Source organism: Ursus americanus, chromosome 15, assembly GCF_024610735.1.
Source record: "Ursus americanus isolate L20-20 chromosome 15, mUrsAme1.1.p, whole genome shotgun sequence".
In the NCBI taxonomy this organism is placed as follows: domain Eukaryota; kingdom Metazoa; phylum Chordata; class Mammalia; order Carnivora; family Ursidae; genus Ursus; species Ursus americanus.
In genome coordinates, this window is record NC_142141.1 from 48073092 (window position 1) to 48099452 (window position 26361).

Sequence of the window (26361 nt, forward strand, 5' to 3'; positions counted from 1 at the left end):
TTATTCTAATTTTAATTTTTTGAAGAACCTGTACAAAATTTTCCATGGTGGTTCCACTAATTCATCTTTCCACCAACAGTACACAAGTGTTCCCTTTCCTTCACACCTGCCAACACTTGTTATCTCTTATCTTTTTGATGACAACCATTCTTACAAGTGTGAGGTGATAATCCTTTGATTTTTATTTTTCTGATGATTATTGATGTTTAGCACCTTTTCTTGTACTTGTTGGCCATTTGTGTAACATTTTTTGGAAAAAAGTATCTGTTCAGTTCCACTGCCCATTTTCAAATCAGATTGTTCATTTTTTGTTGTTGTTGTTACTGAGTTGTATGAATTCTTTTATATTTTGGCTATTAATCCCTTATCAGATATGTGATTTGCAAATATTTTCTCTCATTCCATAGATTGTCTTTTCATTTTGTTGATTGTTTCCTTTGCTGTGCAGAAATCCTTTAGTTGGATCCCATTTGTTGATTTTCAAGATGCTTTTGTCTTTGAAGTCACTGTGTTACTTCTTATTTTCCCCTCTGTGGTCTTATTTTACCCATCCTTCCCCATAGCAGTAAGCTATAGCCACATTGACTCTTCTGGTATTCATTGAAGGGACTATTCTTGCTCCTACAAAGTACTTTCCTGCTTCCCTCTCTGGGATGCTCCTTCTGTTCTTTCCAGGTCTGTCTCCTCCAATTCTCTCAGATTGCAACTTTAAAGGATTTTCTCAGAGAGGACTTTTCTGACACCACTGTAAAAGACAGTTGATTTCATTTTCCTCATAACACTAATCACCATCTGAAATTAGCTTAATTATGTAAGTGTTTCTTAATGGTCTCCTTGGCACTGCCATAAACACATGCCAATTAAATGTACATTCCATGAAAGAACCTTGTACAGAGACTGTATCAATTATCCAGATGGAAGCAGAGACACCCTGTTGGGTAATTTGAGATTAGTTTGATTAAAAGACTGAATTGTAAAGTGCAAGCCGACTTAAGGGAAACCATACAGGATGGGGCAGAATCTGGAGAAAACACAACAGGTGTCTGTGGTCATCACATTAGAGCTGAAGGAACGATAAGGGCCTTGGGACCCTTGCAGCTGTGTGGTGAAGGGCCCTGGCAGGAGACAGTGTGGGATGTGGGGGTATCCTATGCAAAGAAAAACCCACCTCATTCTCCTTATACCATTCAACCTCTTGCCAGTTGGCCTATTACAACTGATAGCCAGAGAGCAGACGTAAGTCTAGAAAAGTCTATAGAGTAGATCTAGTGTATAAAGTATAAATAAGTGTATAAAGTGGTAAATGGAAGAGCGTTTACCAATTATACCACCAAATTTAATAATAATGCCTGAATGAAACATTTATTTTAGGACAAATGCTAACAGAATCTAGTGCCCCATGTCTCAGTTCTGCAATTCAACCCTCAGCTCAAGAAATAGCTCATGTAAAATCATATGTTGGATTAACATGTGTAATATTTTATGATTTTTCATGTAGAATATTGTATTATTTTCATCTCAAAAAGTTATCAGAGTTTTTAACCCATTTTTGCAAAATAAGCTGAAATCCACCAAGACAGACTTGCATACAACATAAGGGTCATTGCAGAGACAGAATATATCCCTTGACAGATTAGTGTCCTTTGATATATTATTTTAAGTTTATAACTCTCTCAACCATACATGTCCACTCATATTGGCAGAAATAAAATCCCACTATTTTTCTCTTTTTTGTATTTATTCTCATATCTCAGTTAAGTATGCTGGAAGGTTCATCAGGTACAAAACATTCAAATCATACCAGGATTCAATGTACACTTGCCTACCCACTCTTTTTTTCTATTAAATAGGATTTACTTCAGAATTATAACTAATTAATTAAATTCTGTTGTATTACTACTGTGGAGTATTTGGACTGTCCTGCAAAATGCATTTTTTAGGCTTCAGCTATTATCAAAACAAGGTTATTGCTGTATCTTTATATACAAATACTAAGAAATAGAGATGAGCACATGAACTTAAACCTAAAACCAGAAATAACAGAATGTAGCATTTTCTTTTGCTGGTTACATTCTACTCTAGGAACATTTAAACTCAGTTCTTGGCAAGGTTCCTCCTTGCTCAAGATCATGCAATCCATTTTTGTTTGTTGGTTTTAAGTATTAGGTGGTTGGTAAACAGTGGGTGGTCCATAAGAAGAGTAACTTCTTGGAAAGGAGACTGTTTTTCACCAGGTTTTTTAATAGACCACAACGTTTTAAGATTCTCTTCTCACATTTGAATTTTGTAGTCTGTCTGATTTCCAGATTCTACTCTGAAAAAAATCTACAAATATCATATTTTATTTGTCTGAGCTAGTGGGTCTTGAATGGAAATGGTAGGAGAGGGGAAGCACACGATGGTCGTCAGTGGTTTTCTGGAACTACATATGCAACGCTTTCTTCTCTCTAAATTCTAACAATGTCTTCCGGTCACGCTGCATTACGTAAAGGAGGGCTAGAAGCAGCAGATAGGTCGCCTATCAGACACAGGATGGAACAGGAAGGCAGGGAAGTTTGATGTCTTTATGATAATTGTAACAATTTACCAGGAAAAAAAAAAAACAGAAATAACCAAAACTAGTCTTAAATAAGTCTGATAATGCCTGCGTGTTCTCTTTTCATAGCATCTTAATGTATGTATATACAATATATAAAGTATAAAATTTATGTTTATCATCTGGTCAGCAACAGGACAATAGAACATGCATATGAATTAAACCCAGGCATTTATCTAGAAAATATAGACATTCTAAGGCAAGCAGAAGTCATGTAACTTAAGCCATGGGACCAAGCCACTGAGATGGCAGAGTTGAAGAATCTTAGTTAAGAGACTTGAAAATGAAAATCAAGGATCTGAGCTGAAGAGAGGAAAAACAGATTGAAATAACAGAGTTTCAGTACCAATGCATGAATAAACAGCAGTAGCAAGAAAGTGGAGCTTGTCTTTTTTGCAACCATTTCCTGCCGAGGGTCAGAAGAAATCGTAGATTGTAGTCAAATCTAAATTAGCAACAGAACAGCATTTGGTAAGTCAATAGTGGAGAGAACAGATAAAATGGGGATGTATATTCAGTTTCTGATTTGGATGCTATACTTGGTGTTGGTGCTCGATATTATATTTGTTATTCATATAGGCTACTTTATTTAAGAAACAACACTATCAAAGATACATGGGTTTAAAACAAATGCTCTGCAATCTCTCCCTAAGACCACTGGCTATAGGTTGGAATTTGGTAGAAAATTTATTCATAATTTTACTTGCAACAAATCCAGAAGGTCTTAGTTATTTCACTATGAATAAATATAAATATAAATTAGTTCTATACTTGGTCACAAGAGCAGAAAATGAGTAGGATATTTCAGTATGTGTATATACTACATGATTCATGATTATAAACTTAATTATTTATATACTCTTTCATTCATTCATTCAGCCAGTCATTCAACCAGTCAGTTGGTTGACACATTTTTACTGAGTTTTTTCTAAATGGCAGACACTGCCCTAGATGCTGGAGTAACTTGGTGACAGGAGAAACAAGGTCCCTGCAGTGGCAAAGCTTAATGAGATCTAAATGTAAGATGTGTGGCTAAAATAATTAAGAGGAATCCTGAGAGATGCAATATAATACATGGAGGAGATATTTTATGTGTTTAAAAAGTAAAGTAATAAATGTATTTTAGAAAAAGAAAGAATAGAGAAGAAAATAGCATTCTTCAGAAACCTCACAGTCAGTGTAACCACTTAATTTTTTAATGTATATTTAATCTATATTGTTTAACAATTTCATTCCCTTTTAAAGCTAGAATCATTCTGTATAAATCACGTCTGACCTGGTTGACTTAATGAATGGTGAAGGTCTTTTAGAGCTGATACACTGTTTTTTTTACCATATTCCACAATGCTGCACAGCATTTCATTATATGGCCGTTCCCATAATATGTTTAATTGTATCCTAACCATTGGACATTTTGAGTGTTTCGCTTTTTGAAAGATACATAATTTTGTTAACATGTCTTTGCTAGTGAATCTAGATAGAATCATTTTATTGTTGCAGACTATCTGATCTCAGAAAACACAATGTTTGTAATATTTATCTTTTATTATTCTTTTTTCCCTTCAGGTGTTATTAGAACAGCTTTGCCAAACATGGACAGGGAAGTCAAAGAACAATACCAAGTCCTCATCCAAGCCAAGGATATGGGCGGACAATTAGGAGGGTTAGCCGGAACAACAATTGTCAACATCACCCTCACGGATGTCAATGACAATCCACCTCGATTCCCCAAAAGTATGTTCTCTCTTGTTGAGTTTAAATTAGCATAGCTTAAAAAAAAATCTTACATTTCATTGAATGTTACAAAAATTGTAATAATTTTTCAAACACTTTTGGTCTTTAGGAAGCAGAAGCCAATAGATAAAAATTAAATGACTTAAGAGTTTCATTTTCCATTAGAATCATGCTCAGTATGACTTTAATATAAAATATTACAAGTTAGTAATTGAACAATGAGTCTTATGTTATTGATTCCTATTCAGATAAAATATTCACAATAGGTCGGAATCTTGCTCTAATTTTTATTTGAAAAAGTAATATAAATATGAAAATTCCATTGTAATTTAAGACTCATATTTATGACACATATGACACCATATTATTTGCTCTGTCATGCAGTTAGCATAAGAATTATCTGCCTTTTCTTTAGCTATTGTATGTGTTGAATCACTTACATTTACTTCCATGTAAGTATCAGATGATAATACAGTAATGCTATTTACATTACTTTAGTCTTATTTTATTTTAGTTTTGCAATAGGTGAAAATTGTTACAGTTTCTATGATAATAGAAAGGTTCACACCTGTATTTTCTCTGTAAGTCTGTGCTTCTTACTGAAAATGAATACTTCTCACTTGTGTTACATCTAGTTTTCTTTTGCAGTATTACATTTAACACCAATCAGTACCTGTTCGATTTCTGGTACATTTTCAAGGATTAGCTCAGTGTTCCTAGGACTTAGAATACAGAAACTGAAAGTCTCTAACACTGGTTACACAAGGAACTTGATTAAATCTCCAGATACTCACTTGTGTGAACAGTTTAGAGAACCAAAACAAAAAGATTTTCCTCTTTCGGTCTCAGTAGGAGACTTTGAGTTCATCTACTAAAGTATAAAACACTGAGAATAGTTAACTAAATGGATATTTTATTCCTTTAGCTCTATGGTTTTTCGTATTTTACTCCTTTATCATTTTCTCTTAAAATCATCAATATATATTTTCTCATGGAAATATTTTACTTAGTGATCAGAAGGTCTAATGGCCAAATGTTATGAGTAGCAATTAGAAGTCATCATACTTTAGCAAATGAAATATATGTGACAAATGGTTAGTATAAATATGCTATAATTAATAATACAGAGAGTTTTATGGCAACACTTTTCCTTGCTTTGCTATTAAGGGAAACAGATAAAAGATAAGTAAATATTAAGAGAAGAAAGAAATAGTGCATTTGATTCTCTAACATTTGACATTAAGAAAGAATATGTTCCCAAGTCAAAAAATATTGATTATTTTTATTTTTATTTCTTTTATTTCTTTATTTTTTACTTCTTACATATGACAAGCTGTAATAGCCAAGCAAGGGGAATAGTTTGGGAAACTACTCTACTTTTATATAAAAGGTGTCACTGGGAGCAAGGGTCCTGTTCTGCATTTTGTGCATATAAAATATGTTAGTCCAGCATATGGGAAATATATATAGTGTCCATATTCTTATTCACAAGGATGATAGTGAGGTTTTTCAGATAAGACATATAAAACCCAGCCAGTGGAAGGATACAGTTCCTGCTGGTATAGATGAATATGGTTGGTAAAAATTGGGCGGAAATCCAGACAAGTAGTCTGGGGTACAGGGAAATGAAAATATCTCCATGAGAAAGAAGCGAGATTATACTTAAGAAGACCTGATGGTATGCTCAGGTCCTGTTGAGATAGGAAGATCACTTCTAGATCTTACCTAGTGAAAAGAGAATCTGGATAAAGCAATAGTCTTGTTTGGGATTTATTCAAGGTTGAGTATGTAGGTTTGAGGGTAACTAAATGAGAACCACTAGGAAGGAATGTGGGGGATAAGCTCATTGGAACTTGTGGAACATTTACATGTTATGTCAGCAACTCTCTCATTATTATATTCCCTATTCACCACGACACTCTGAATTCTTTAGTTTTTGCATTTTACTGTTAAGAAAACTGAGGCTTAGAAAGGTTAAATAACTTGCTTTAAATAGCAAACTGAAGTAACAAATTTTTTTTGTGCTGAATTTCAAATTCCTTCTAGTTTAACATAACATTAAAATGAAAAGTTATCCTTTTCTTTTATCTGCCACTCTAAAACCATACTTTTTAGAACACCTGCAAAAAAAAGTCACATGACATATGTTGAATTGTCACCATTCATAAACGGAGAAATGAGAGGGCAATGGAAATATACTGAGCAGCTCACCATGATCAAATTATTTTTTACTTGTATTACACACGTTTTTGAACTATAGTCTGAAAGTATAACAGGTGAGAGAGATTTTTGAATTATGAGAAAGGAGAGGGTTTTCACATGAATAAGAAATTAATCCCCTTGCAATTTTACATGCCATTGTGTCAAGCCCTTTTTACTGTATTGTCATTTTGAATTACATCCTTCAGTGGAAAAGACAGAATACATTTATACACAGAAAAGCCATTTCTTTAGAAGTCAATGCTCTTTTTGCAAGAATATTTCTCACGTGAAGCAATTAAACTGCAAACGTGACATAACATTACAAACTGAAATGATAGTCTTTTCAATGTAAAAGTAAAATATATATATGTACATATTCTATACATAAATAACTTACAAGAGAATCCATACAACTAGCTGTATCTGTTCGTGTCTGTTAAGCGGTTATTCTTTTTTTTCTTTTTTTTAAAAGATTTTTTTTATTTATTGGACAGAGAGAGACACAGCGAGAGAGGAAACACCAGCAGGGGGAGTGGGAGAGGGAGAAGCAGGCTTCCCACTGAGCAGGGACCCTGATTTGGGGCTCAATCCCAGGAGATCCTAGGACCATGGGATCATGACCTGAGCCAAAGGCAGACGCTCAACAACTGAGCCACCCAGACGCCCCTATTAAGCGATTATACTGAAGACAATATAAAAACAGAAAATTTCCTCCAGATGAATATCATGAGCTCCAATTTCTCATTGCTTAAAAATGCACAAGATAATTTCTTAAAATCTACTAATCATAATTTGTTTGGGCTTTGTGTGTGTACATACGCATATGTGACACTGTTAAGTACCCATTTCCATCCATTTCCTTCTCTAAATCCGTTAGAGATAAAAAAAGGAAATTGAATGACACATGCATTCGTATCATGCATGTGTAAACAATTTACTGTTTTATTGTTGCAAAATAGTTGGTTCCTGAGACATCAGAACTTCCTGCCAATATGATATGATGATGGTGACAATGATATTGACTAGTAAATTACTATGTGTCATGTACTATGCTAAGTGATTTGCATATATATTCCCCTCTTACTTTTATAATGACTGTATAGTATTTTATCAATTTTAGAAATAAAGTAGTAAAGCATATTATTAAGAAAAGTTAATGATAGAAGTAAAGTTTTTGGAAGTTAAAAATTTTGTCCAAGATCATGCAGCCACTGAGTAAGAGAACAAAGTCTTAATCTTATGTAGTGACTTCAGGTCTCTGTCACTCTCCCTCTTGACAGGCAATTTGCTTCTGATGCCTGTGTTTAGCCTAAAATGTCCTAGAGATAACCCAGAAAACTGTCTCCAAACAAATAGAGAAATAGAAATAACACCTGAGATGTTAAAAGAGTTGTACCTGTAGTCATGTAAAGACAACATATTTTCTTTGCAAAATCTTTTCCATATAGTTATAAAACTATCATCTACCATAATCAAGGATATCTGCAGAGGATCTCCATCTGTTAAAATAATCTACGGAAAAATGCTGATGGTTTCCATTACTTGAATTTTAAATGATAAAACCATCTAACAAGCTGATCTAAATAATGCATTATGAGATCAAATCAATTAAGTGATGTGGTTAATTCACATTAGGCAAAATATCTATGCTCCACCCACTTGGTCTCTTTCTTCTGTGTAATAATTTTGTAATGAATATGAGAACAACTTAAATGAAGGGAAGCACAGTATACATTGGATGAAAAGAGATACTTCATTTATAGGAAATGTAAAGGAGAGTTTACTTCTTTTTTTCTTTTTCAATATAAGAGAGTAAGAGAACTGTTTGTAAGGTAAATAAGTTCAAGCACTGAGAACAGGACATTAATACTTGTTCTAAGAAAATTTCTTAGAAGTAAATAAAACAATATTTTAAAGTAATTCTGTTTTAATAAAATACCTACCAAGCATGTTTATATTGATTGTTGCTAGCTATAAGGATTTTGATTCAGTTAAAAGTCAATAATACATTATTTGTACAATAATTACATTAAAACGTATAGTTGTATCCATATTATATAGTTTGTTAATTTAATGAATAAGACATTTGTAAACATTAGACTTTACCCCAGGAAAAGTTGTTATTGCCTTGAAATGAACATAAACATAAGTAAAATTAAAGCATTAAATGCATCAGCCAGAATGTCTATAGCATAATGAGCAATGTTTGTTCTTGTTTACACAAACTACCAAAGACTACAGATCTATGCATAAAAAATAAGCATATGTGTCTATATATTATTTTTTCTATTATACATTCATGACAGAGAAAGACTACAGAATGCCCAGGTTAATTATTGAATTACTAAATAAATAAATGCTGATAACTATATATTTATTTAGTGTAAAATACTGATGTGTTTAATTAAAATATAAATTTCATTTTTTCATCCAGTCATTACTTTTTTGGCATCCAGGTTAAGATTGGCTTTTTAAAATTATTTTAAAATGTATAATATAGAGTTGTTCATTTTTAAAGCAATATTTATTACAATATATAATCTATAAAGATTTTCATCAGAATGAACATGAGCCCTATTATAACCAGATGGGGGCACAAAGTCTGTTTCTCTTTACCAGTTAGCATCCTTAATTGGAAAACTGTAAGCTTTTAGACTGAAAATTTCATGGTAAAAAATGGAATAAGTCTTTATGAATAAAGAAGCTAATTGAATTTTGACAGTTAACTCAGATCCAGCCTTAGAAAATGTACCCTTACATCTTCCAGGTGACCAGGGGGATTGTCATGGGGATGACTGAGATAAACCAGTTCTGTGATTTAAGTTTATTTATACAAATTATATATAATCTGAGGGTATACATGTAAACGGTATGTAAGTTTGTGACTTTGTGTATAATTTGTATATGTAAATGTTTATAGAGCTATATATATAGTATATAGTATATATACTATATATATTATTATATATAATTATTATATATAGTATATATTATATATAATTATATAATATAATATATAATATAATTATATATAATTATTATATATATTATATATAAAGCTCTATAAACATATATTATATATATATAATATTATATACATTATATATATAGTCTCAGAATCATTAAATAACACCATGGAGAAAATATGTCCTGGCCTTGGAGTGCAGAAAAGGCACTCTCCTGCCCAATATGTGTGTGAACATGGAAACATGGTCAGCGTCACTTCAGTCTTTTTCACAATCTCCGTCTGTTACTGTCAGGACGGGAATTGTGTAGAACTCTCGTATCCCACCTTCCTTGGAGACTCTGCTACTGGTCTGCTTCCTACCTGCCGGTCAAGTGCTAATAACTGGTAACACCCCAGCGTGTTCTTAAATCATGTCTCTGAGGGTGAAGCAAAGGCCAGATTTCTGCTTTTAGCACTATCTGCAATCTGTTATCTCAGGGGCAGGAATGGAAAAGAGAAAATGCTGACAAGTACTCTGAAAAAAATACTAGAAGACAGGACTAAAAGAATGGGTCTTAAGTGAAATCCACCACTTTGATGAGGATAACTTTTTCAGCCTCATTCAAATATTTGAGGTTGGGAGGGTGGTGTGTGTAGGTTTGATCTGCAGGGTAACACTATAAGAATATAGTATTTAGTAGAAGTTTTGTTGAGGCTTAAGTAAAAACAGGTGAAGGTTTGTGTGTGTGTGTTTAAGATTTTATTTATTTATTTGAGAGACCAAAGAGAGAAAGAGAGGGAGCATGAGCAAGGAGGGGCAGAGGGAGACGGAGAAGCAGACTCCCCACTGAGCAGGGAGCTCAACGCAGGGCTTGATCCCAGGACCCTGGGATCAGGGCCTGAACCGAAGGCAGACACAACCAATTGAGCCACCCAGGCGCCCCAATGGGTAAAGGTTTTAAGTAGTAATATAAGAGAGTAAAATATATTAATGAGTCAATATAAATTCATGTTTGTTTATATTTCTCAAATTTACTACTGGTGCTGATTTAATGTCAACTTTAGAACATGTTTAAAAAGCATAAAGAAAAAAATTGTAAATCTAAGAGTTTGGAAATATTGCAAAAGAGCTTATATTACCTGGGTCTTGTAAAGATTGTAGGCATGAGTGATAGGAAGAGTCATCACATCTGATGACTCTATTTCTATTTTTGAAAAACAAGCCAAGACATAATAAAACTAGCATTTTTACTAAGTAGAATAAACACTTCTACTTTAATTCCCAAATGGGTCATTTGTCTGCTTTGATAAAAATGAGCAAGAGATAACTATTTCCTGAAGATGAGGCATGCAAATGAGGACTGGAGTCATATTCACCATAGTGCTCCCAGTAGTTCTCAAATCACATTTGCCTGAAGAATCCCTTGGGATCTTACGTCCCAGTGATGGAAGCTCTGTTTCTAGTGACACAGCTTGGACTCAGAAATCTGAATTTCAAATAAGTAATCTGGTAGATTCTGATGTAGATAGGCTGCAAAGCATAATTTGAAAATCACTGGTTAACTGTGATGAAGCAGCAAGTGTTGAGAAAACATTTCATTATTCATTAAATAGAGCTAATGACTTAATTATTTCATATCTCATGAGAGCTGTTTTGGTCCATGCAAAATTCCATTCCTACAGATAGATTTGGGTGAAATCTGAATATTAAAATATATTCATTTTAAAACTATTTTGAAAAGCTTTGTTTTTGTTTTGTTTTGTCTTTTATAATTAAACACTCATATACTTATGTCTTGTTTAGAAGTCTTCCAAGGAACTTACAGAAGTAGATACCGACGCTTTGAGGCTCACGTGGAGCTGAATCCAATTTGAATGCAAGCTCAGTGAATGTGAGCTCCAGAGTCTCCTACGAGAAGGGAATAGTTTCACTACAATCCATGTAGGCAGATGTAAGCAAATAAGAAACAATTACCACAATTTTAAAATCATTGCTATTATTGTCACATGAATACCACATTATGCTTTATTAATGAAAGTATGAATCTTTCCTTAAGTGATGCTGAAAGCTTTTGGTGACTTACTTGGTCCTATTCCCCATGTGGCAAAGGGCACAAAATTGCAGCCTGGTTGTTCCATGGCCCCATTGCCTGATTTGCAAAAGAACTAAGCTTATGAGCTACAACATCTATAGGTCTTTAAGAAATCTGACTTTTAGTTTTAAATTATTTTGTGAATCATATTAAATAAAGTTTAAAACTGAAATGATATTAAAGATATTGTGCTTAATCTCACCAATGTTATTAACAATAATACAGTATCTAAAGACCATGGTCTTTTAGAAGAGGAAAGTGAAAGAAAAAGAGATAATAAGAGCTGGAGCCAGATACTTTGTAGGTACATGTGTGATGGAGCAGAACAGAACTGGGTAACATATTAAGAGCTGTGATTTTTAAAATATGCACATTTATGAAGATGGAGATTACTGCTTCCTCCAGTGGCACCATTAGGTAAGAGTGGGAGCCGTGAATGTGAACATGGGGCATTCAATCTACTTCTCCGCTAATCCAAACTGAAAAGACATCCTCTCCAAGACTGTGAGTGTTTTTATGTTCGTAAGATTTGTAGAACAGAGACACTCTATCCTAGGCTTTGATGGAAAGCTCAGCTTTCACCATTTCACCCTATCGTAGGTACTGATGGAAAGCTCAGCTTTACCATTAACTCACTGAGGCCTGAATAAGCTAAATCAACTCTCACTGTCTCATGTTTTTACAATGTTAAAACTAAGATAATAAATAGGGGGACTGCTTATCCTGGTTTGCTCCAGACAGTTTCGGTTTTCACTTGCGGTCCCAAATTAATTACAAATAGTGATTACTTTTACTCTCAAAAGAGGCTTTGTTTGGCTAGTAAATTAAATAGCCATCTTAATAATAATATACAGCACTTCTGGGAGGATTAAGTAAAATAATACAATTGAAGTATCCAACAGTAATTTTTTTTTTCTCCTCTCCTCCCTCCCACCTTTTTTTCCTCCCTCTTTTCAACCTTATCCCCATTTCTCTTTTGTATCTATCTCTCCAACTAGACTATGTCATAGGCCCTTTTTATATCATTTCTTTGTGTCTTTTGCTTCCCCTTTATCAGAATTTCCAATTAATACATGGTCAAATATGGATTGAAGAGAGAAATAGCTCAAGAAATAGCTCATGTCTACATTTGTAGTTGAATTTACCACCAGAAAAGAAAAATCTTAAGACTGATTGTATACCTTTTATACACATGAAAAAAATCAATTTCAGAATGTCTAACTCCATAGAAATATTTAAGAAGTGACTGTAAAATAATTCTATCACCAAAGTAGTATTATCTTTACCCATGGATATTTTCAATAGACTATTTTGATTTAAATGCAGTATTCTGATTTCATTTTACTCTAGCCAGGATAAAACACAGTTGCAGGATTAAACTAATTTATGAAGTCTCTAGTTGCTTAATACTTAACAAATTATTACAACTGTCTTTTATGGACAAGTAAAAAAGAAATTCTTTTTAATGTGTAGTCTTAGTCTTATGCTATTAAAATATTAGGAGGACCATAGGCTGCCTTTATAGGCTAGTTTGTTTCTCATCTAGGCTTATATCCACTGACCTGTTCCTAAATGATTTTACAGTAAAGGTATTCATGATGTATGTGCATTATAATGATAATGCGATCTTAAAATTTTTTACTCAGAATAAAGTATACATGCTCTGATTGTTAATATCATTTCCCCAGTTTTTTAAAAAAGCTTAAGTTTGTAATTTTTACAGTCTATGAAAATCACACTAATAGCCAAAATAAAATTCTTGCAACTTTTATATAATCATATATCTATATACACACATATGTATGTACTTGATCTTGATTTTTAAGGGATAAGAATTGAATAAGGTATCTCAGGGCACCTGGGTGGCTCAGTTGGTTAAGCATCTGCCTTCAGCTCATGTCATGAGCCCAGGGTCGTGGGATCCAGCCCCACGTGGGGCTCCCTGCTCAGTGAGGAGCCTACTTCTCCCTCTCCCTCTGCCTGCTGCTCCCCCTGCTTGTGCTCTCTCTCAAATAAGTAAAGAATTGAATAAGGTATCTTTACTTTTTTTCAACCAACAATGAACTCTGTAAGACAAAGATCTTGATGTATAAATAAAACCACAATGAAAATCCCAAATAAGAACATGATCAGACTGATTATTGGCATCACTAGAATACAGTAAATAAATCTAACGGGAATTATTGGGAAAATATTTATGAAGAACATAGCATTTGAGAAGAAATGTAACATAAGAACTTAACAGATTGGAAGGAGAGGAGTTTGAGACTACACAGCGCTGAAATGCAAACCTGTATTTATGTATGTATGTGTGTGCTTTTCAGTCGAAGGGCAAAGCAAATATCAACATGTTAGAAAAATAACTTGGATAACCTGGTGAAAACTGAAGTTGAGACTAGATGTGGAGCAAACCCAGGGCCGTTGTTTGGAATAGATAAGTAGAGCCAGAACCGAGAGAGGTTTCTATAGCAAGATGGAGAAGACTTTGTGCCTTATTGGATTCAGAGGACAAATAAGTTAAAGAGCATGTGAAGACATGATTTAGGTAGGAAAATGGTTTCTCTGTTAATACGCTGAAATTGAGTGGAGATGAACAGGAAATGGTTGAAATATAGGGACACCCAAAGTGAAGTCAGAGAAGCATTTTTTTTAAAGATTTATTTTATTATTTATTTATTAGAGAGAGAGAGAGAGAGAGAAAACGCACACACAGGGAGAGGGAGGAGCTGACTCCCTGCTGAGCAGGGAGCCCAACTGAGCCACCCAGGCGCTCCTCAGGGAAACGTTTTTAAGAGGCATAAACAGAAGTAATTAATGAGGTCTGAGGTATATGGATAAAATTAGTAATATTCGAGAAGAAATAACTATTTAAATTTTGATTCAAAGAAAATTCAGGAATGAGAACAAATAAAGATATAAGGAGAAACTTAAATACAATCACCTCAGACCTTTAATAACACAGATTTCTGACCGAGGTGATTATTTTTAATCCTCAATGTGAAACATCCTAAATTTGACATATATTTCACATGGTTTAAATTTCTCTATTTCATGTTTGCCTTATTATTGGTCTTCGCATTTATTTAGGCAGGAAACTAAACTTCAGTATTTCTTTATGAGAGTTAAACAGAATATAAGCAATAAGTGTGGACACAATACATTTTGTACGTAAGAAATCTAGTTTATTAACAGATATCAGACAGAATAAATTATAGCATTCAATGAATAACGTTTCATTGATTGCTAGTTTTATTGAAGTGTATATGCAAAAAAGGCTATATCGGGGTTTTTTTGTCTGTATAAAAAAGATTTAAAAATTTAATGTCTTCCCTCAAGCAGCTCTGTATATAATGGGGAGATTAAGTTAATGGACAATTATACTACTTGAAATAAAATAAATGATAGACATGCACACAGTCACACATAAATGTATAAGATGGGCATTCAAGTCATTACAGAGTAGATCTGAGAGGATTTTGAAGGAAATAATACCCACATTGTTTTCTGAAACCTGTTACAAGAGTTGGTGGAGAGAAAATGTGTACCAAAATAGTTAGATGATGCAAAACCATAATGTATTATTTAAAAGATTATATGCATAGAATTGTGAAAAAAAATGGAAGTGCAAAGACAAGAACATTTTTCATCAAAAATGGCTTTAAGCTGCCCTTGAAAGAATGAGGAATAGAATTTATACACAGAAAGAAGAGGGGTAGCAAGCCAGTGAGACAATTTAGGCATAAGCAGTGAAATAATGAAGACATGCGAAGTATTCAAATAATAAATTACATGTAATGACAGAAAATTTAAACAGTTGTCTACATGTATAATGTATGAATATACGAAGAATATTCAGAAATAATATTTACAGGTCACTGAATTGGATGCTATTGAAAGACTTTGTTTTGGCTAAAAGAAACCAAAATGTTATATAGGAAGAAACTATTATCAAATTTCACTTTTCCAGACTACCTTCATAATGTTTCAAAAAAAAAAATCTGTGAGAAATTAAGCATTTAGGTAAATAAATATTCCCAACTGAATTTAAATTTCAAGCATTTTTCAGGAACTTAGTTTTTATAAGGTGTCAAGTTTATTTATAATTTGTAATAAAAATTCCAGTGCTGCATATTTTTGTGAAACTAGTGGCCAGTATCACTGAGAATTATTTATGTACCATATTTTGTTAGATGGATCAGAAATTACATGGAAAAAGACAAAAGGAAGGTTGCATATTTAATGGCAGTTTTAAGGGAATATTAAATGTACTCCATAAAATGAATGAACACTGGAATGTTACTGACGGACTTGAAATGTTGTGAACACTTACCAAGATCTCCATCATGGTTTCTGTTATGTAAGGGGGTAATGGTTATATAGATCACATATATGAAAAATGCTTATTTTTGAGGATCAGAAACACTTTTGATTCTGGCAATCATTGAGTAATACAAGTGGATTATGTTTCATATTTCATTTGGAATTAGTATTTTAGGCATTTCCAATGCAATCCCTTGAAAAAATCATGTTATAAAAAGTAATTAGTTTTTCAGGGAAATACAGATATGTGTTTATTAGATCTGCAAAGTAGCAGAACTATAGTATTAAAGATAATCATTTGTACTTGAAAAATTTTATACTTGAAAGCTGGAAGCTATGTAATAAGGAAGGTATTATTGGAAGGACAGAAAGAAATGTAATAAATGTTCCTTCCTTTCTTGGGTGCAGAAGCAGAAGTAATTTTAATTTTAGAGCCACAATGCGCTTTTCTCTATATCTTCATTGATTTTATTCTCTAAGCATTGAAAAAGGAAACTTTCCCCAAGCCTATCCAACCCCAGTTGACCCTTAATTGGGATTTGCATTTATCAGTGTAGCTGAAATTGAGAATAATTTGAATTATTTGCATTATAAAAGAGCTTATTTGTTGGGGCGCCTGGGTGGCTCAGCTCAGGTCATGATCCCTGGGTCCTGGGATGGAGTGAGCCCCACTTCCGGGTCCTGGATCTTGCCTTGCATCCGGCTCCCTGCTTGGTAGGGAGTCTGCTTCTCCTTCTCTCTCTCCACCCTCCTCCCCACTTTTGTATGCTCTCCCTCTCAAATAAATAAATAAATAAATAAATAAAATCTTAAAAAAAAAAAAAGAGCTTATTTGTTAACCCGATATTGTCTCCCTTTGAATAACATTGAGACAGTGAAACCAGGTGAACTGGAACAGGCAGACCAAATGAGGGACTTTAGAGCAGAGGTGCCACTTCATTGGTTCCTCTCACCGCCTACGAGTGACTGGTTGTATGCACCGCAATTTCTTCATTTGTAGACTGGTAGAGTGGTGTGCTGGAGCTGACTGTATTGATCCTCAGAGCCAACGGTGCACATCTCCCAACTCTGTTCAGTGATTTCACATTGGCTTGAAATCAAGCATGCTAGCCGTTCTTTCACCCCCCAGACTGAGAAACCCTAAAAATCTGGGCTTACCCCTATCTGTTCTCTCTCTCTACTCTGATTTGGTTGTTAAACATTTACTGGAACATTACTGACTAGGAATCATAATAATAGTATCTATCTCATACTCTCAATGTGAAGATAAAATGAGTTAATAAGGGGAGAGTGCTTAGAAAAGTACCTGGGACTAGAAATCCCTATACAAATAATTGCTATAATAATAGTGATGATGATGATGATGATGTGTCTATTCTACTTAAAGAGTAGTCTCTATTTAAGTTCTTTCTTTCCTTCATATTGACACTCCTAGATTTTCCAAAAGTTCATATATGTCCTTGCACCAGTGTCCTCAATGATAGAAGAAATGCAGTTTCTACCTGAAAGTGATAAGAATGATTCTGTCTGTCCATGCGGTGCAGCACAGAAAATGGAGTGCTAGTTGGGGAGGACACACAGAGTAGACATAGGAAATCCAGTTAGCAGACAACTGTAGTGATACAAACTGTGTGAGTTATTTAATCTGTGATGGTGGTACTGATGAAAGTGGTGAAAAATGGCAAGATGTGGTTAGATTTAAATGATTTTAGGAGGCAAAAAAAGTCAACAATATTAATGGATTTGCTATCAAGAGGGGGATTCCAGTTTGTGGAACTAGAGCAGTAGTAATATTATTTGTTGAGACATACACCATTAGGGCAGCTCTTCTAGAGTCATGGGAAGTCTATGAATTCAGTTTTGAATATGTCAAAGCTGAGATACCTTAGAGATATCCAAGTGAAATTTTGTAGTAAGATAATATTTTCCCAAGGATGAATGAAACACAAAATATGTATATGGCTAGAATTAAAATATAAAGAATGTTTAGCATAAAGATAGATGAAATTAACTAGATGAGGAAAGCCTAGATAAAGACAGCTTGAGACAAAGGTTCTTAATTGTGATTGCAAAGTAGAACAGGAGGGAGTTTAATCAATTCTGTGGTTCAGGTCTAAACTCAAAACAATTAAATTGGAATCTTGCAGGTGGCTCCTGGGCTTTTTTTTTTTTTTTTTTAACTTTCTATATAATGTCCTTAGGCAGTCAAATCTGAGGATCATTTATCTACATTCTCTTTAAAATACCAACATAGGACACTAAGAAGAGCAAGCTATGTGGTGGGAGAAAGCTAGAACTAGGATAGAGTGACATAGATATTGAAGAGCAGTGTGCTTCTGGAAAAGATGGAATGACCGAGTGTTGAATGCTACTGAGATGTTATCACCGGATTCTGTGACATGGGTGTCATGGAGATCTCAGGGGAAACTGTTTTAATAGAGTGGTGAGTTCAGAAACTATTTAAAGCTGCTTATGGAGTGATTGTTAGATAGAAATAGGTAACAATGACTGTCTTCGAGAAGTTTTGTTGGAAAAGGAAAAGAAAATTGAGAGCTTAGCTGGATTTTGGAACAAGGGAAAAAGAGTGGGGCTACCCTTCCCTTACCTCTTAGGTGAAGGAAGCCTTCTTCACCAAGGACCAAAGGTAAAATCCAGTATATGCTGCCGTATTTTTTTGGAAAATGGGAGAAATCCATCATCTGAGGCTTGCTCTATGCTTAAGAAAGTGAAAGTGTCCTCAGAAAGAGCAGAGACAGAGGAAAAAGCTTTTGTTTGGGAAAGTGGTTATATGACAACAAAAGGTGGATTTAGAAATGTGTAAGCAGAATGACCAATCCAGAGTCATTTTAAGTTCTGCCAAAGAGATTTTCCTTGAACTGAGAAGCAGTGTGTGGAATGGATTGTTGGGAGATCCAGAGGCTAAGAGGAATGTTACATCAAAGCAGAGGTAATGCCTTTGTCATACATATGTAGTAGAAGAAGCTCCCAAGGGCCTCCCAAAAGAACCATTAGAGCCAGTGAGGTTGGTCCCAGAGAAGCAAAAACTATCCGTTCACGTGAGAACAGCCCAACAACCTAGCTTTACTTCCCCATGCGATGAGGTGTAAACACTTCTGACAAGTGGATGATGAAACAGATGGAAGCCCTCCACACCATTCATACCCTAAAGCAAAGTCCCATCTGCTACTGGCCCAGACTGCCTTCGAGGCAGGGAGGCAGACAGGAGAAGCCTTAATTTTCTATAATGTAATATGTAATAATGTATAATGTATATAGTTTTGTATAATACAGAATTTGTATATATAAGATATAATTTTGTATAATGTAATAAGTAACAATATGAAATATTGGGAATTTCCAAATCTAAAGTTTGGGAATTAAAGTAAACATGAAACTTATTATTTAAGGGTGAGCAGAAATGTTGGCTCACCATAGCTTTTTTATCCAAGAAAGACAAAGCTTACCCTCACTGAAGAAAAGAAACATGTGTTTATTACACCCTACATGTTTTGTTTCCTCAATTTAACAGTAATACTGATGTGGGAGTGTTTGAAGGTTCAGGAAGCTGAGCTATCACTTATGTGATATGAAGTGTTTTGTTTTGTTTTTTTTTTTTCTGTGAAATATGAGACAAAGTTACCAGCTGAGATGGTCTTCAACTTATGACGGTTCAACTTACTTTACGGTGGTAAGAGCGATACGTTTCAGTAGAAACCGTACTTTGAATTTTGAAATTTACTCCTTTCCCAGGCTAGCTATATGTGGTATGATATTCTCTTGTGACACTGAGTAGAGGCAGTGAGCCAGACCTCCCAGTCAGCCCTGAGATCATGAGGATAAACAACTGATAGATTTTCAACCATTCTGTTTTTCACCTTCAAAACAGTGTTCAGTAAATTACATGAGATGGTCAGCCCTTTATTATAAAATAGGCCGTCTGTTAGATGATGTGGCTCAACTGTAGTCTAATGCAAGTGTTCTGAGCGTGTTTATAAGGCAGGCGAGGCTAAACTATGATGTTTAGTAAGTTAGGTGTATTAAATGCATTTTTGATTTACAATATTTTACACTTATGATGGGTTTATTGGGACCAACCCCATTTTAAGTTGAGGAAGGCCTGTAGTAAAGAAGTAAAGCAGAGATTTGTGGAAAATAAATTAGTTTAAAACAGAGGTCATAGCAAAAAATAGTAAGTTATTTTTGCAAATTTGTATGCTTTGCAGCCAATCTTGCAAGCACATTTGAGGTTAGTAATCAAAATTTGTAGTAGTATCCAGCTGTTTCACTTTGGTTTTCCTCAGTCAGGGGCCCCTCCTTGAAAAAGACAGTAATTATCATTATCAAGGGTTGAGTTTTACCAGACAGCAGTGATAACATGAGCAAGATATATAGACCGTAGGTTAATATGATATTGAAATGACAAAATGTGTTTTAGTTGGATGAGGAAGAAAAAGGCAACAGAAAAATGACAATGAATTACTGGATGTAGAGAGTTCAATATAGTGATATTAACTAACATTAAAGTTATTTATATTTGATATTAAAGTTGATATTTATTACCTCTCTATATAAATATATATTTATGTTACATAAATTGGTCAAAGTGGTAGTAATTGAACAAACAAAATAGGAAGGTAGAAGATTATGATAATTTTTGACTTTGTCATATAGTTTCTACTATTTGGAATGTTTTCAACCAGCTGACCTCACAGACCCAACTTCATCTAGTTGACTTAACTCAGATTCTCAGCGTAAATATCATAAAAAGTGCATAGAATTGTGTTAGCTTTCCTGATGTGAATTAGCAATTCTACTTCATTTGTGTGATTGTTTAATTAATACCTACCTACCTCACTAGGTAATAAATGCCATTGAGATAACTGTAGTTTGTTTTGTATTTTGTTTTTGTTTTTTCTTTATCATTTCATGGAGCAAGCTACTAAAAATTTGCAGTGAATCACATATCAATAATCTGAGTTATTGGAAGGCTTACCAACTAATCTACTACCCAAAGGAAATTTAAAAAGGACAGTTCAGTGTCTAGCCCTAAAATTTTGTGTTGTGTATGGCTGCTTAGAACTAGAAAGTTTAGAGGAATAAATTTCTCATATCTCTGAGAAAAGAAATATTGCTATTATTGTATAGTATTTATAAAATTTTATAGAATTTATAAATCCATCAATATATTGAATATTGTGTATATGGCATTTCATTTTCATGGATATGGTTAAGTAAAGTCTAGACCAGGCAATTATAATAACCTTTGTAAAAAGATGGCAGTAATTTGGCCAATACAGTAAAGCTCTTGCTTCCAAATATTGGACACTTCTAGAAATTTGTTCATCCTAGACCCATCCTAAGAATGAGCAGGACTGGATGTTTCTGTTATTACTGAGAGATTCCATTCACGGTATGCTTAGTATGCTTGACTAAAATCTAGTTTGAATCCAACTTTGTTATCAGGATGGTTTTTCCTTGTGGATTATATTTCCATTACTTTAATTTGGACATATTGAAAATACTCACAGCTTCAGGCTTTTGAGGAAATAGAGGGCATTTAAAGCATTCCTCAACCACCAAGATATTTTTATTCTTGAATCCTTCAATTTTGAAGATATGGGAAAAGTGCTTCAGCTAAAATGAAAATGGCTTTTCAGAACTTTTTTAGCACTTCCCTTTCTTTTGTCTCCATACCTCTGTAGGCAGTTTCCTGTTGATTACTGCCAATCCTACAGGAAAATAGTATAATCCAGTTATGGAGATTATCTATAGAATTACTATTTGAAGAGTAACTATTGTAATAGGTATTACTTAGGGGTTTCATGAATTATTATATAAGTGACATCATCATCATCATCATCATCATTCCAATTTTACAGATCAGGAAAAAAGATTAAATATTTTGCCCCAGTTGACAGAACTAATAGGAGGCTATTACAGGTTAATAATTTATATAAAGCTCCTTTTTACTCATACAGAAATGTTGTTTGCTTCCCTTTCCTTTTTAAATTTTCTTTAGGTAAGGTAAAATAATTTTGTGTGCTATTATTATATTTCCTTAAGAAATTAAAACAATAAAATATTGATAAATATTTTTATGTGATTAGATGGTAAATCACATGCACACATGTGTCGGATCAGTTTGAATAATTAAATGAATTGAATCATTGAATCAAAAGTTTAATGGTAATATACCTTAATTTCTAAAGTTTAAACATAAAGGTAATACTTCAAACAAGTATCTATTTATGTGGTCTCGGATAATATGTTTTCATGTTCCCAAAAATGTTTAACATTCTTAATCAATTTGAAGTAATTTCCACTTAAACTTTCCAATATTTTTATTTTTCTATTATTTTAAATTATACATTCATTACATCCAAATTCATCACTTTTCATATATAGAACAGTAGGTTCTCTGTGAAGTTGAACATTGACTTCTTATATATTGTTTTGAGTAGTTTCAGTTATTATAATAAACATAAAATAAAATGTATTTCAAAAGAGAATTTGTAATGGATTATTCCATTTTCTTTTTACTTGCTATTCTTATTACTGAATGTTGTTAGAGTATTATATAATTCGTTCACTTCATCTATTTTTGAGGTCCTAAAACTTTTATTTCTGAGGAGATTATAACATATTGTTTTGTTAGGTAAATATATCTCTTTTGGTATTTTCATCATACTTGGAAAGTTTTCAAAGAAAAAAGGGAAGGAAAACATATTGTATATCCTTTTTCCTGGTATCAGTGAATGCCCTCTGTCACACACACAAACCCAGTGTGAGCCCTAATAACCAAAATATAATCACAGTATATATTTTTAAACAACATGCTTCCTGAGAGGAGACCCATTTATCCAATAACTGAGTAATAGATACTTTTACCTTTGGGATTAACAGGGAGCATTATCTGTAAGAAATTTTAGAATTTGATCTCTATAATTCCATCTGAGTTCACTGCATGCAATTTTCTCCTTTTCCATGGGAACATTTTTTTTTCTTTTAAACACAGCATGTATATTTGATGAGTATGTAAGTATATATTCTTATTGACTCTGAACAATTTCTTGTCACCTGTTTTATTTCTTAATCTGTGCTGTACAGGTAGTGCCGTTAAGATGTGTCATATGCGTCAAAAGTAGGACACGTGGAAGTTGACGGCGCTGTAATTACATAGTACATCAAAAGCGTTCCAACTTTGGCACAGCTGAAGATTACTTCAGTTTTGAATTAATCTGAATGACCCCAACTTTATTGCTGTCGAGTTTCTAGAAACGATAAAATGTCAAGTCCCTGGAAATAAACCGACAGAACCTAAAAGAAAATGACATGACTAATGCATAGTTTCTCTGACTTGTTCCATATTCTGTAGACTTTATTACTAACTACAATATTTTATTTAGAAATGCTTGTCTTAATGAATGTGTCTTTCACCTTTCTAAAATGTGTCTGCAATATAAAGAACAGAAAATTCAGTGCTCTGTATATTTGTGTTTTGTGTACACTAAAATCTCAGTACACAAAGAAGATGTAAGTGGTGAATCACTGTTTCACGTCTGTGTCTTCATTTTGGTGCGACATGTTAGTGAATGCGATTGAGTCAGTCTTTTCTGAAGAATGCTACTATTTCAATTTATCTCATTTTCCAATGCCATTAGATAATTATAAAATTTATGGGCATGCTGGATGCTGACCACTTTTTAAGAAACTGTTATTTAACTTATATTGACATCGTACTACAAGGAATAGCTATTTTCACATTTATTGCTATTGGCTTCATAAAATGTTCTTTTATAAAACACAAAACTCATATCTCAGCATATCATCCTGAAAAGGGGAACTCTTATTTATAGTCTGCATTATCGGATGTCCTTCAGTTACCTTTCAGATTTAAAAATTCTCACGTTGGAGGGTCTCCATTCTGACTAAGCTTTTTACTTTTACTAACTGTAATCTCTTAATGATGATTCCAGACTAGATTATTTGCCTTGATTTTTAATTATTTTAATTTGGCTTTTCATTGTTCAAATGAAAAGCTAACTTATAAAATGAATATGTAATCTGAATCTGCTCCTGTCAAAAGGATCAGATAGAGTAAGGAGAAATATTACAAGCCCTTTCAGTCGGCTGTCCATCATTTCCTAAAGATTCCATCCAACCCTCCCCCACCTCCCTCACCACTGCCACCACCTTGCGCTGCTGGCCATGTTTGACGTTTGAAATCCACTACACATGGCAGCTGCCTATCTCTCCCAAATCTCTGTCTGTCAGCTCTGTCTTTGATAATTTTTTCATCTTAGGTTTCCTAATTTGATATCCTGTTAGAGGAAGATGTATAGTACATTATTCAACATAGACTTCCATTACTCTATTTTATCAGGAAAAAAATTCAAGGCCTTTCTTAACACATATTGATGTAGCATGACGTTGGAATATGACTAATTCTAGTATAGATTCAAGGCTTTTGGTGTTTCTTCAGGTTCTTTATCACAATCATAGGACAAGAGGCAAAGGGTGTGGACATGTTTCTGACTAATGATACTTCTGCTTAATAGGCATTAAGAAAGGAAGGAAAAAAGGAAATGAAAAATAACACATGTATAAGAAGTTTAGTACAACCGTAAATAACTGTTGCATAATTTCTTGTCATGTAATAAAAGAATTCAGGCATCATTGGGGCGCCTGGGTGGCTCAGTCGGTTAAGCATCTGCCTTTGTCTCCGGTCATGATCCTGGGGTCCTGGGTTTCAGACAGGAATCAGGCTCCCTGCTCAGTGGGGAATCTGCTTCTCCCTCTCCCTCTGCTATTCCTCCTGCTTGTCCTTTCCCTCCCTCTCCCGCTCTCTGTCAAATACATAAATAAAATCTTAAAAAAAAAAAAGAATTCATGCATCATCGTATTTGCTAGTATCTCAGAAGTGCTTCAATCGGATGAGGGTTTAATATGGCTATTGTGAAACACGTACACTCTCTAGAAAGTCAGCTGCAAAATGTTCAGTTTGTGAAGTCATGGCTATTTGAACTCAGACAGATTCCACTGCATATCTGTCTTTACCTTTCTTGTAGACAATGTATATACATTGTAACCTATGATTTTAGTCTTCCTCTTTGCTCTGGTTGCCTCAAGTCCAAACCCTACTTTAAATCCTGCAAACTTTCAACATCTGTCTACGACAGCCACTGTGTGAAGTGTTTAGGGAGTAAAATCTAATGACATAATCCTAACCTACGAAAAGTTGCTAGCTTGATCAGTCATCAAAACTACTTCTTTAACCAAAATTCTTTTGTAATGTCTATGTAACACTCCATTATTACCACTTGGATTATTATTATTAATTTGCCTGTGTTCTGATTTGTTTATTTATGTGTGTAAGTTTTACATTTGTTCTTTTAGAAAGATTTGACATATTCCCCTTTGAAGGCAGGTATACTGTTAATTATCAAATTAATTGAACACTAGTTTTGGACCGCTGTAAAAATGTACTTTCTCTTTTACATGAAATTAAACAAATTTAGGTAAATATTTAGCTCTTTTGAGATTAAACAGATGTTTCAAAGAGCTTATGTCCATTGAATGTAAATAAGGCTGATTTTAACATGAAATGAGCAAGTGGTGGATATCTTTTTTTATGGGGGAGATGTGAATGGTATATGACAAGGCTTAACTGCTAGCAGGGCTAATGAAATTACTACATTTTGAAACTGTGAAAGCACTACAAGACTTATAAAATAATTGGGAAGAAAAAGGCAAGTATTTGGTAAGATCACTACAAGGTGTGATTGATTATTTTTCCTCATATTTCTTGAAGCCAATAGCTGAAATATTGAAATGTGGTTTGATGAATGAACTTTACCATTCAAGAAACATATTAAAGGCCTTCCTAATTTAATTTCTATAAATGTAACTTGAAGTTCTAAGCAAATTAATTACCCTGGTGGCTTTAACCATGGGAAAGTACAATCCAAAATACATTAATAGAAATTAAAACTGGAAAGCAGATCTCAAAATTTAAACTTTGTGTTTTTGAGTTTAGTTGTACCTTCACATTTTTACTTCCGCCCATACTCTTCCTTTCCTTATTTTGATTTAAACAGACTGTCATTTCATCCTTTAATAATATCTTGATGACAGGTCAGTAAAATAGCTTATATCTTTTTCTTCACGTTCTGCTATACAAAATTTCTAAAAGTCTTTAAAGTGATGTATATATTTTCATTTTTAAGGGATATTACAAATTTTCCTGATTCTGGTGTATTTTATAGAGATAGGAATTTTTCTAGGTTTTTCTGACTCAGTATCAAATTCTTAGTAATATATGTGCTCCACCTGGTGGTGAAAAAAAAAGCAGGAGCAAACTGAACCTTATATCCTGATTTTAGATGCGTCTGAAAGTACCTTGTAGGATACCCAGTAAAAATCTACTCAACACTAAACATAAGTTGAATATTCGTCAATAGTACAATATA

General features: G+C 33.7%; 1 protein-coding gene across 2 annotated transcripts in view; it reads left to right on the forward strand.

The window, feature by feature from the left end:
- The window catches only part of CDH12 (cadherin 12), a 258224-nt gene that overhangs the window by 174621 nt on the left and 57242 nt on the right, over positions 1–26361 (forward strand). For both annotated transcript variants that reach the window (XM_045787409.2, XM_045787410.2), the window contains one exon: positions 4163–4330. In XM_045787409.2, coding sequence (XP_045643365.1) covers positions 4163–4330 — 168 coding nt within the window. The remainder of the gene's footprint in view (positions 1–4162; positions 4331–26361) is intronic.